Source organism: Gastrolobium bilobum, unplaced genomic scaffold (genome assembly GCF_033153095.1).
Source record: "Gastrolobium bilobum isolate Gb01-03AN ecotype WA unplaced genomic scaffold, APGP_CSIRO_Gbil_v1 utg3990, whole genome shotgun sequence".
Classification (NCBI taxonomy): Eukaryota; Viridiplantae; Streptophyta; class Magnoliopsida; order Fabales; family Fabaceae; genus Gastrolobium; species Gastrolobium bilobum.
In genome coordinates this window covers 1-12,453 of record NW_026899281.1, presented here as the reverse complement: position 1 = coordinate 12,453, position 12,453 = coordinate 1, and the positions used below count along the sequence as shown (strand labels likewise).

The 12,453-nt window shown below is 34.1% G+C and overlaps 1 protein-coding gene and 1 non-coding gene across 2 annotated transcripts; one reads left to right on the top strand and one right to left on the bottom strand.

The window, feature by feature from the left end:
• Positions 1 to 638: 638 nt before the first annotated feature.
• Positions 639 to 1,839, bottom strand: LOC133289151 (uncharacterized). The gene is made up of 2 exons (XM_061487022.1): positions 1,624 to 1,839; positions 639 to 1,187 (listed from the first exon to the last, which is right to left on the bottom strand). The coding sequence occupies exons 1-2, from the start codon at positions 1,837 to 1,839 to the stop codon at positions 639 to 641; spliced, it is 765 nt and encodes a 254-aa protein (XP_061343006.1).
• Positions 1,840 to 1,967: 128 nt separating this feature from the next.
• Positions 1,968 to 2,073, top strand: LOC133289152 (small nucleolar RNA R71). Its single transcript, XR_009748461.1, has one exon. It is a non-coding gene; the product is annotated as a small nucleolar RNA R71 (small nucleolar RNA).
• The last annotated feature ends 10,380 nt before the right edge of the window (positions 2,074 to 12,453 follow it).

The window sequence follows — 12,453 nt, the reverse complement described above, 5'->3', positions numbered from 1 at the left end:
TTTACAAATTATACTAAATATGATCAATTATACACTCTTGATTAAAATATGACCGATCATATTTAATATAGTTTGTAAGAATTTATAAACAAAATTTATAAATATAACTTTCCCTATAAAAAAAAATACATGTGGGTCTATACAAATTGCACGATATTTATTCAACTTTGTTCTCACATATTCACTTTGGAATTTGAATCCTTATATTTTTTATTTTTACTTTTTAAACGAGAAATTGATTATATTTATAAATTTTTTATTTATAAACTCTTATATATTATACTATATATTCTTGGAAATATATTAGGTTACACTGTATATTTTTCTTTAAATAATATATATTTCCACCATAACTTTTCAATAAATTTTTCAGTTTTTTTTATATAAGTAAAAATTAAATACATAATTTAATATACCATACCCAAATCCCTGGTTACTAAATGAAAGGTAGTGGCTTAATTTTCGGTCTTCCGTACACTTACATGAAAGCATGTTTTTAATCTAAATTTTTATCTATTAAATTTTTATTTTCATAAATTAATCTCTAAAATTACCAACTTTCTTAATAATTGCATCGTGTTGTTCTCCAAAATAGACTCAATTACTCCGTTTGGTCTTCTTAGAGATCTATCAGCAAGTTATAGAGATACCATAGTGGGCTTCAGCTCTGAGATTCCAAGAGACTTCATTACTGACAATGGCATCAGGTTGATGCCTGCTCCAAGATCACACAATGCCCAGCCAACATTAATGTTGTCTATCGCACTTGGGATGTTAAAACTCCCTGGATCTCGAAGTTTTGGCAGAAACTTCTTCTGAATAATAGCACTGCACTCCTCTGTGAGAGCTACTGTCCCACATTCTTGCAATTTATGCTTTCTAGACAAGAGATCTTTCATAAACTTAGCATAATTCGGCATGTTAACTAAATCTTCAACAAATGAAATATTAATTTGCAACTTCTTAAACATATCTAAAAACCTGGCATATTGTTGCTTTTGTGCTTGTTGCTTTAGCTTCATGGGATATGGTGGTTTCTCAAAGCGAGAAAAATCCCATTGTTTCTTTGGAGCTTCAGAAGTTTGCTCCTTTGCCTTTCCTTTGTCTTTTTGAACTGACTCTTCCTTGCTTGTAGGTGTTTCCACTTCTTTTTCTTGCTCCTCTTCTTCATTGAGCTCAACATTTTTCTAGACTGCTTTCGGCTTTTCTTGAGGTGTAATCACATTTTCGCTCCTTGTGACGATTGACTTGCAATGCTCTCGCGGATTGACTATGGTGTCACTTGGAAACTGGCCTTGAGTCCTTTCAGCTAATTGTCACGATAATTGATTGATTTGATTTTCCAAGTTTCTAAGAGATGCATCTTGATTTTTATGATGGTATCTTGTTTCATTCATGAAGGTGTTAGTTGTCTTTGTTAACTGCAGTAATGCTCTCTCTAATTCATATGGTTGAGTTTGTGGAATTGGAGAAGGCTATAAATATTGATTTGAATTGTAATCGAGGCCCCCTTGATTCTTCCATCTTTGATAGTGTTCCCCCCAGTCGCAGTATTGTTCTTTGCTGAGTCCTCTGAACGTACCAGATCCCATTGACTTGGATCGGATATGCTCCTATGAGTACGTTGCACTCATTAGTCTCATGTTTTCCTTTATAGTATTCACAGGAGATAGACTTTGCCTGATCTGAAGATGGGTGAAGCTTTTCGAACTTTTTATTCAAAATAGCAACCTGTTGTGAGAGAAGCTTTTGTTCAGCTAACATGTCATCATTACCTTCTAATTGGAGAACTCCTCTCTTTGGCTGAGCTGCTATACTCTCATTCTCCATCTTTTCCATGGACTCGATCAATTCTAGAGTCTGAGTGGGTGTCTTTATTTGATAGATCCTCCAGCTGCACCATTGACAACCATCCTTGAAGCTGGTGTCATCCCGTTGAAGAATATTCGAACTTTTATCCGGGTTGCAACTCATACTGAGGACACTTTCTCATAAGCTCCTTGAATCGTTTCCAGGCTGCACATAGAGTTTCTCCATCAAATTGAATGAAATTGGTTATTTTATTAACCAGCCGATTATACTTTGTCATCGGGAAGAATTAGGCTAAGAATTTTGCAACTAGATCTTCCCAAGTGCTGATGGTATTTGCTGGTTGTCGTTCCAGCCACCTGAGTGCTTCGTCTGTTACAGCAAACGGGAACAATCGTAGTCGCAACGCATAATCTGATACCCATTTTTCTTGACTGTGTCATAGATCATAAGAAATCTGTCAAGAAATTCATGAGGATCTTCTGTGTCCTCTCCCGCGAATTGAGATCGCTTAATTAATGTGACTAAACGTCGGCTTAATTTCAAAGTTGTTAGCCGCGATTGTTGGTCTCGCGATACTCGAATTCGGCCTATGTCTAGGTCATACAAGAATTGGTATTTTGCCTATGTCAGAACTAAAATCCCAATATGTCTATTGCGAGCCCTAACCCTCAAATCCCTATAAGAGTGATCAATTCATACAAGGATATAAAATTTCATGCAAGGTAAAACACAAATACTAAATAATTTATCAAAGAAACTAAATTAAACCATAACTAAGATTCACATCGGATCCATAATCCTAACTACATAAATAAACTTAGCGTAACATGTTCATAAATTCAGAATAAAAATATGCTGAAAGATAAACAGAGTTCATGATAAAACTTGATTAAAGATGATCACTGGTGAAGCTTTGATCTCCTTCTCCTCATCTGGAATCTCGCTCCAGACTTTCTCCTCTGCTTCTGCCTTCTGCCTTCTGCCTCTGAGTTTGTCTCCGCGTTCGCTTTTCTTTCGTCTTCTGAATGTGTTTTGAAGGCTTCGTCGCGTCTGTATTTAAAGGCTCAGAATTGGGCTTTGAATTTTTGGGCCAACTCGCCGTGGAGCTCGCTAAAGCGAGCTGCTCAGCGAGCTCTTCTCCTCGCCGTTGTGCTCGCTATTGCGAGCTGAAGAGCGAGCTCCTCGTTGTTTTGCTCACTGCTGCGAGCTGAATAGCAGCCTTCTCGCTCACTTCTTCGCTGTTGCGAGCTGAAGAGCGAGGAAAAATTAATTTTTATTAGTTCTTTAATTTCTTGATTTTTGATTTATCTTCAACCGGTGTCAACTGCCTTCTCATCAAATCTGATCATATCAGTGGTTTGTTTTTCTAGTGTGAAACAACCTGAAACAACAATAAAGATTAGAATCTTATCTATTTGTTGACATTTTAATATTCTTTAAGTTTTTATTAATTAACACCATATTTTTAATCTTATTAATTATTATTTGAACTATTTTTGACATTAAAAGTATAGTGTCTTTGACACTTATCAACAAACATTCCCAATTCCGAATAGGGTTTTTGAATTTTCAAAAAAGAAATTAATGAAAGTTTGTATATAATAAAAATCAAATTCATGAAAATTAAGATGAAATGATTTTATAAAGTTATGTAGTATATACCGTGGGAACGACAAATATAGTACTCAAAAGCAAGAGGAGAAACGAGACAATACGGACATCTATTTGAATTTAATTTTGTTTTTTAGTTCTTTAAAATTGTTTTGTAAATAAATTTTTTTTTAAAAAGGAAACTTATTTGAATGTAATTGAAATCTAAAATTATAAATAAGTTCGATTTATTTAAAAAATATTATTAACAAACTTTCATAATTATAAGACTGCTATATTAAAATAATTTAAAATTGAAAAAAAAATTATTTAATTATTTACAAAAATATATTATTAATAAAAGTTTGTAACTATAAAATTGTTACCATAAAAATAATAATTTTTTTTTTGAGAACATCTCTAAATTGTTCTCCAATTTTAGTTTTGAAAACTAAAAAAGAGTTACTATTTTGGGAATTATTTTTACCACACAACAATTTTAAACAAATTTTTTAATTTTTAATTCTAAAAACTATAAAACTGTATTTAGAAATAGAAATGGGCCATAAACTTTGAGATATGCCCATTAATTCTTCTCCTTTTCATCAAAATGTTAAGAGAGATCTAGAAGCTAACAATATTATCGACCAACATTCAACATAGCACACCACATGAACACGTTCTATACTCTTCTTGGCCAAAAATAGAGAAACTGGCCGATAAACTAAACTACACAAAATGGAAACTATAATACACTAAATACAGTACATAATATTCCAACAAATTAAGGCTTCCATATTTAAAACTCCCACGGTTAAAACAAACTTCAAACCTACGAACAAGCATCAATCGAAGACATTATCTGTTACCTTGGATGTAGTCCTTATAAACAACCTCAAAGTGTGCTATAAAAGACCTCACAAGGTAAAGAGGAAATTAAAGAACAAGGTGTAATTGATCAGAAGGCATTGTCCCTATATTACTTTATTTCATATAATTAAGACCTCTCTTGTCACTTGTGTTTCACCTAATTTACCTCACTACTAAATTTTTTTTTGGCTAGAAATGTCGAAAGTTCTTTTAGTTGATTCAAGGCCAGAAGATCATAAGAGGGAGCTACAAAAGATGAGAAGGTTTGAAAGTACTAGATTTATCGTGATAAGGGGTGGATGGAGGTTCGTGGGTGCTTGCAAAAGAGTGTGGTACAGGTTTCGAATGAGCCTCAAAGTGTAATTTCAAATTAGTAATGACGCTAGTTATTGTGCATGGCTACCAAAAAAAGAAAGAAAGAAAGAAAAGTAGAAGTGGAAAACTAGGTTCCCAAGATGTTTAGCTTCTCACATTATTCATAGTAATTATGTTAGGAAGTTTGTACCTTTTTTTTTTTAAATACAAATGAGAGAATTGAATACATAACCTAATATAAACTACACAAGCCCCTCACTACTACATCAATCCTAGTGGCTTAAAGTTTATACCTTTTTGTGCCGGCTTAGTTTTACATTGTTGTAAAAGATAGCTATGTATGTTTTCATTGAAAGCTATAGGTGGTTATGGTACTAAATGCTCTCATTTCTATTGAATTTAATGAAATGGTACATACAAATTGTATATTTCCAATCATTGTTCATTTTCTGTGCCATATCTGTTTATTTGGGTTTTTCTATTTGTTTTACTTAATGGAAAAGTCAATAGATTTTTGCGTAATTGGATAAACCTATCGATATAATTTTGGGGCAAAACATGGGCTTTCAGAATCTAATTTTTACGCACCACTAGGATTAGGCTAGTGGTGTTGGGTATGTGTAGTGTGTATTAGGTTGCAAGTTCGATTCCTGTAATATTCAAAAAAAAAAATCTAATTTTCACGTATTCATTCCCAAGGGAGAAAAATAAACCTACCTACGTGTTTTTATTTGTGAAATATAATCTATTTTACATTTATACTTCTGGTAAGTTGGCATTTCAAAAAGTATATGAACTTAATTAACGATTTTATCCGAATAAGAAAATTCAAATTGTTATAAAATCAGCTCTCTTCAAAGTTCAAAGTCAATTAATGCTTCAAAATTATTCTATAACTCAAAACAACTCAATTTAATTTTCCAGGTGTGCCTGAATCTTCTAGTTATGTTCGTGTGATGATATGAAAGAACTAGACCACTAATTTATCAAATAATTCCAATAAAAGCCTCTTGTAATAATTATAGAGATTATGATCAAATTCAGTTCTTACCCAAATAAAGTAATTAGGCTAACATCACATTTTGTTAGGTAATTTGACAGTAAGTAACAAATTACCAGTGCAACTAAAACTAAAGATAAAAATCAAGTGATTTAGTGATTAAAATCACTCACTTTTTTCTCATCACGAGCACCCTCTTCTAAAGTATAAAAAATCAATTCAACTTAAAAAGTTAATATATTTAAGTGAATGTCATATTAATAATTTTTTAATATAATTCTTTAATACATCACTTGTACAAGAGTCTATTGGACTTGAATGGTGACAATGTACAGGTTCCGCCAACCCGTTGTATAATATTTAATTATTTTATTAATAGAACGAACGCAGTAAGAATAGAACTCATAACTACTTTATCACAGGTGTAAACTCTAATATCATATAAAGAACCAATTCAATATAAAAGTTTAAGCTGTTAATTAGATGAATACACGTTAATAATTTTATATCATATTTTTCCATCCCTCAGAAAGACTTTCAATAAAAACCCACCAATGTTATATCACAATATATAGGAGTATTCGCAGTTATATATTTAGCATTCTAATCAATCATCATGAACAAATCACACCATACCTTCTACCAAAATCACTGAAACTATATGCAGAGAGTATTTATCTGAAGCTATATATCACCATTAAGCTCCAAACTCCAACATGCGCAAACAACCCAACCTCATTCTCAAACAAGTAACCACTTCTGCCTCATCATTTTTTAAACCAAGCAAACACCTTTAATTTACAAGTTTTTGACTCACCGTTCAGCCAACAGAATTACCCAAGTCAACTGGCTTCCTTACTCATTCTTTATTTTTTTTTATCTTAATCATTATATAGGGACAGGATTCTTAGACATCCTGTCAAATATTTTAATTTGACCTCAAATCTTTATCATTAATTTTTATCAATTTAACAATTATAGTTTATTGAGAATTAATAAATTAACTTCGACCCAGATAATTTTGATTGGGCTGTTGTTATCTTGTTAAATCTGGGCTAAACTTATCTTATTTTTTATGAGCTAATGCAAGGGATATTTCATTGCTCTGGGCGAATAACGTTAGCGGGCCAAACTCTAATAGGCTTGGGTCTTAATTTTTTTAGAGGGAGGTTTGAGTTTTAGAAAATGACGAAAATAGTCTTAAAAAAAATGACGAAAATGTAATATATATATATATCGGTTTTTGTTTTATCCTTTAACATAACACAACAAACTTTCCTACACTCACAACATTTTGTAGGGCCCACACTTTTTAAAACAAAAAAATAAATAAAAAATTAAGGCACGCAAAACGAATCTCTATAACATTACACAATCACTTTTCCTACAACATAACTCTTATAAAATCCTATATATATATATATATATATATATATATATATATATATATAGGGTTTATTATCTATCATTTAACATGACCACAAAAAGTTTCCTACACACACAAAAACTTGTGGGGCCCGCAGCAAAAAAAAAAAAAAAATTCGGCACGCAAAACGAATCTCTATAACATAACACAATCATTTTTTCTACAACATAACTCTTATAAAACCCATATATATATATATATATATAGGGTTCGCTTTTTCTGCAGTTACGGCAGATAACTTATCTGCAGTAAGCCAATACGACGTCGTTTTGGGGCGAAAATCATGATATTTTTGTAATTTTAATTTATTTCAGGGTTATAATAGTCTTTATATTTATAATTTTTCAAGATTCCAATATCAAAACGACGTCTTTTTGGGAATAAATGCAGATAAATTATCTGCATTAACTCAACATAAACATTTTCTCCATATATATATCTGAACAAAATTAACTTATATTTGTGTAAAAATAATAAGTTTTATTTCCGGTTTTAGTAATTGATCTCTATGTATCTAACAACCTAATTTATTAGGTTATACTAATTAATTAATTTTTAATTTTTAATAAATTACAATTGTTAAATGCACATAAATCAATAATTAAAATTTGATGTAAGATTTATTATTTCTACATCAGTATAAATTAATCATGCCTTTATTATATACATATATATATATATATATATATATATAGAGAATGTAGGAAAAAAAACAAAGAGAAACTAAGAAAAAAAGAAGCAGCAGCAGCTGGAAAGTGTTATTAGCTAGGTTGCATACATGATGCGTATAATCGGCAAGTGCACCGATCGTACCAAGTAATAAAGAGTGAGTAGAGTATCGTCTCCACGAGGATTGAGGCACCCAAGTTGTTATAATTATTCCTCTCTTGTTGGATTAATCAAAATAGGTTGAGAATGATTGTAGTTCATGAAACAAACTAAACTAATTAAAGTAAAAATGTAAATGATTTCCAAAAGTGTTTTCAGAATGCAAGAACAAAAGATTAAGGATTGGGAAAATATTTGAGAAAATATTGAGGTAAGAGAAACAAACACCTTTCTGATCCCCACCTTGCAACTTGGATTACGTTTACATTTACCTATTCAATTGATCAAACAATTCATCATCTTTTATATGATTAGTTAAGCCCTAATCCCTTAGTGACCTTAACCTTGTCAATTCTATTAGAATCCTAATCCCTTAGAAATCCCTTTTCGAGTTAACCCTTAAAATCAATGAATCTTTAACGTTCACGGTTCATATAGCCTATCCCTAGTGCGTACATGAACAGTTATCTTATTCTTTGTCAGGAATTAGAATTCCAACATCCCTATTGTAAACCCTAACCCTCGCAATCCTACTAGATTGATCAGTTCCAATAGAATTATAGAATGAAAAACAAGAAAAGATAAATGCAATTACAATAGATAAACATAAAATTCAACCAAGGTACAAGGGGTTCACATCAAGGGTTGTGACCCTTACCACAATGATAAAACTAGCCAGACATATTCATGTCTGACAAAATAACAATAAAAGAAAATAACATTTAAAACCTAGAAGAGAAAATGAAGATGAAGCTCTTCCGTCTTGATGATCGAATCCTTGAATCTCCTCGAAGCTCCAAGAAATTCCACTCCCCTTGTTGTCAAAAAGTCTCTCTCCCTTATGTTTCTGATCCTTTTATTAGGTTTTGGGAAAACCTATTTTCCTTTGCACTCCCATTGGGCTTTATTTTAGCTGATTCGCACTTAAAAATATATCGCCCTCGCACGGGGCGCCAAGCCTGGCGCCCCAAACTTGGGAGAAACAGAAGCTGAATCTGTCAACGGCGCCCCGGGCGCCAACTATGGAGTGCCGTGCGCCAGTCCTGCGCGCCGTGCGCCAACTCTCGCGCGCTGGGCGCCAGGTTGGAGTGTCGTGCGCCACCTCCAGCGCTCCGTGCGCGGACGAAATAGAAGCAAATCGTCGATAAAGCGCCCCGTGCGCCAAGTACCGAGCCCCGTGCGCCAGTTTGGCGCGTTGTGCGCCAACCTCCGCGCGTCGTGCGCCAGCGGGAAATTTGGTTTCTCCGTTTTTGCTCCTTTTTGCGGCGTTTCGTGCTATTTAACATATAACTTGAGTGAGAGCATGATTGAGAAGGAATAATCAATATTTCTTGCATTTAATGACTATTTTCACACATTCATGATTAATTCCTTGCTTCTTTTAAGTTAGAAAACATCATCTGCTAGACTCACATCAAACAATTCCCAGATTTAGATGTTGTTGTTCTCAGCAATAAATTGAATTTAAGCATGGGAAGCAAGGTTCAATTAATCAGGCATAACATTGCACAGACAATCATAGAGATTACTATACTAAGCATGAATGATTTCCAAGTCAAACTTAAGATGATGCTTAACACTACATTCAAACGTCAGAGTCTAACTTGATTACCCCTCACAAGACATGATATTCACTCATCACTCAGTGTTTGGGGTCATTCATCATCACTCATTTCATCACAGCTGTTGTACTACCATAAGCTTGATCTTTTTCTCAAGTTCCTAAAGATGAGGAACATCAACACATGCCTGATTGATCAAAAGGGCTTCTTAAGGTTATAACTTGGCTTGGCTTAAGGTTAGAATCTTTTGGAAAGTAGCTGAATAATTATTGAGATTGAAACACCATTTTCATTAATACTCAATCATCTCTCAATTCAAGTTTCAACACCACTTTTTATTCGAATTCATGATTCCTTCCTTTTTCTCACTTTTTCCTTCATCATTGCTTGTCAATTTTTGCAATTTATTTTTCTTTCTCTTTATATTCATGTGAGAACTATTCTTTTCTTTTCCTTTTCAACTGCTTAACTTCTAGTGGAGCTTACCTCAATTTCTTCTAACTTTTTGATTATTGACATTTCAATCTCAATCAAGGTAAGTTCTGATGGAAGTGGTCTAAACAGTTTAATAAGGTAATTAAAAAAATTGGTCTCAGGCTCAACATGGCTAACAATGGATGATTTCTCAGGTAGCTATTTGGCCATAAGCTTAATAGAACAAAATGCCTCTATCACTTCAATCAACACATGCATTGGAGAGAATTAGATCAAGTTCTAGAGTACCACTGCAGTGAGGACTCTAAAAAAAAATTAACTGTATAGGCACAAACCTCACAAGCTGTGGTATCAAACTAGACTCTTCTTAATTTCATTTCAAGCATCATTATCATAGAAATCAAACAAACGAGCAATCATAATCTCTATTCATGTTCTATGCAATGTCATGACAATCTTGCATATCATGCAATGCTTCCTCATATTCAACCAAGGAATTGACTGAGTAGCACATCTAAATCAGGACTGTGCTTTCACATAGCAGGAAATGAAACTAAAAACACAAAATTTCTACCAAAATGAAAAAATAAAAATGAAAATAACTAGAAAGGTTAAAATAACTCCCCTGAAGTAGCTATGAATCTGCTGAACCTTTTTCTGTGTGTGATACCTCGATTGCCGTGTATGCGGCCCCAATTCCCAGATTTAGAATATTGCTGTCCTCAGCAATAACTAAAGTAGTCGGAGAAAATATTGCTGCACAAGTATAAACATCACACATGTGAAATATCAGGCAGAAAATAACATAACCAATGTACTGGAGAATTATAACTCAAAATACCAAAGAGGTTCAAATTACCCTAACATAAACCTAGATGGTCAAACAAAGACAACGAAAATAAAACATCAAAATAAAAATTAAAGTCAGATAAGGGGAAGGAAATAAAAAAATAATAATAAAAACTCATTGGGTTGCCTCCCAAGTAGCGCTTGTTTAACGTCACGAGCCTGACGTACCCCTTGTGATCATGGTGGCTGGTAACTCGGGCTCAGTGATGACACTATACCCTTGCTCATAATTTGTGTCCCGCCATGGTTATACTCATATGCATGTGGATAAGGATGAGGGTTCTCAGAAACTTTAAACTTAGTTCTCACATGCTTTTCCTTACCCTTGGGCTTTTCCATCTTAACCTTTGGCTTGCTTCCTTCATGCCACTGATGAATTTCCTTCTTATTCCTTTCCTCAACCTTTTTCTCCGCAATGTAATTGACTTGATTCTTAGGTTGAGGAGCAGGCAATGGATGAGCTTCATTTATAAGTACTTTGAATATTGCTTGCTCTCCATCCACGCGCATTATCAACTCACCCTTAGGTACATCGATTAATGCTCCTGAGGTTGCTAAGAATGGCCTCCCGAAGATCATAGGCACACTGGCATCTTCATCAATGTCAAGGATAACAAAATCAGCAGGAATTAGAATTTTGTCTACCTTGACTAGCACATCTTCCACAATACCATGTGCTTGCTTTGTTGAGCGGTCGGCCAGTTGAACATTCATCCTAGTTGGCTTGACTTCATCAATTCCCAGCTTCTTCATCAGGGTTAATGGCATCACATTAACGCTGGCACCAAGATCACATAAGACTCTCTCTATAGTTGTCTTGCCAATGATGCATGAAATACTGAAGCTTCCTGGATCCTTCAACTTTGGAGGCATGTTTTTCTGTAGGATTACACTGCACTCCTCTGTTAATGTGACAGGTTCATCCTCTGTGAGCTTCCTCTTCTTAGATAATGTTTCCTTCAAGAATTTGGCATATGAGGGCATTTGCTCCAGAGTGTCTGCAAAAGGAATATTAATCTGCAATTTCTTAAAAATATCTAAAAATTTAGACAATTGCTTCCTTTGCTCATTTTGCTTTGGCCTCATTGGATATGGGAGTTTCTCAAAACGTGAGAAATCCCATTACTTCTTTTGAACTGCAGGAGGTTGTTCCTTTGCTTCTTCTTCATCTTATCGCTCTTTTCTTGACTCCTCTCAGCTAGTTGTCTTGAAAGTTGGCCAATTTGAGTTTCCAAGTTTCTGATTGAAGCGTCTTGGTTCTTGTGGTAGGCTCTTGTCTCATTTATGTGATCATTAGTGGTTTTGGAAAGTTGTATCATCGCTTTCTCCAATTCAGATGGCTCTTTTTGTGGCAGAGGAGGAGGTTGCAGATAGTTGTTGGATTTATAATCCAAGCCGCTCCCTTGATCCCTCCTTTGAAAGTTATTTCCTTGGCCGCCATTCTGATTCCTTTGGTAACCTTGAATATTCTGTGGAGGCCTTGGATCATACCAAATTCCATTGACCTGGAATGGTTCAGCTCTATTGAGTGTAGGGCACTCATTAGTATCATGCGGCTCCTTACAATACTCACAGTTAAATATATCAACCTTGGATGTTGAGAGCTGCATCTTGTCCAGCTTGGCATTCAAATTGGCCAATTGCTGTGAAATCACTTTTTGCTCCGCCAGTGATGCATCATTATTCCCCAATTGTAAAATTCCTTTCTTGGGCTGACAGATGGGAATGCTGCTGCATAGACGCATTCTCATTCCTTGCCATTAAAT

Excerpts from the sequence above, each read along its gene's own strand:
- LOC133289151 (XM_061487022.1), bottom strand. The coding sequence starts at position 1,839 with ATGGAAAAGATGGAGAATGAGAGTATAGCAGCTCAGCCAAAGAGAGGA. Across the intron at positions 1,188-1,623 it reads ATGAGACTAATGAGTGCAAC|AAAAATGTTGAGCTCAATGA; the intron begins GTACTCATAGGA and ends AAAGCAGTCTAG.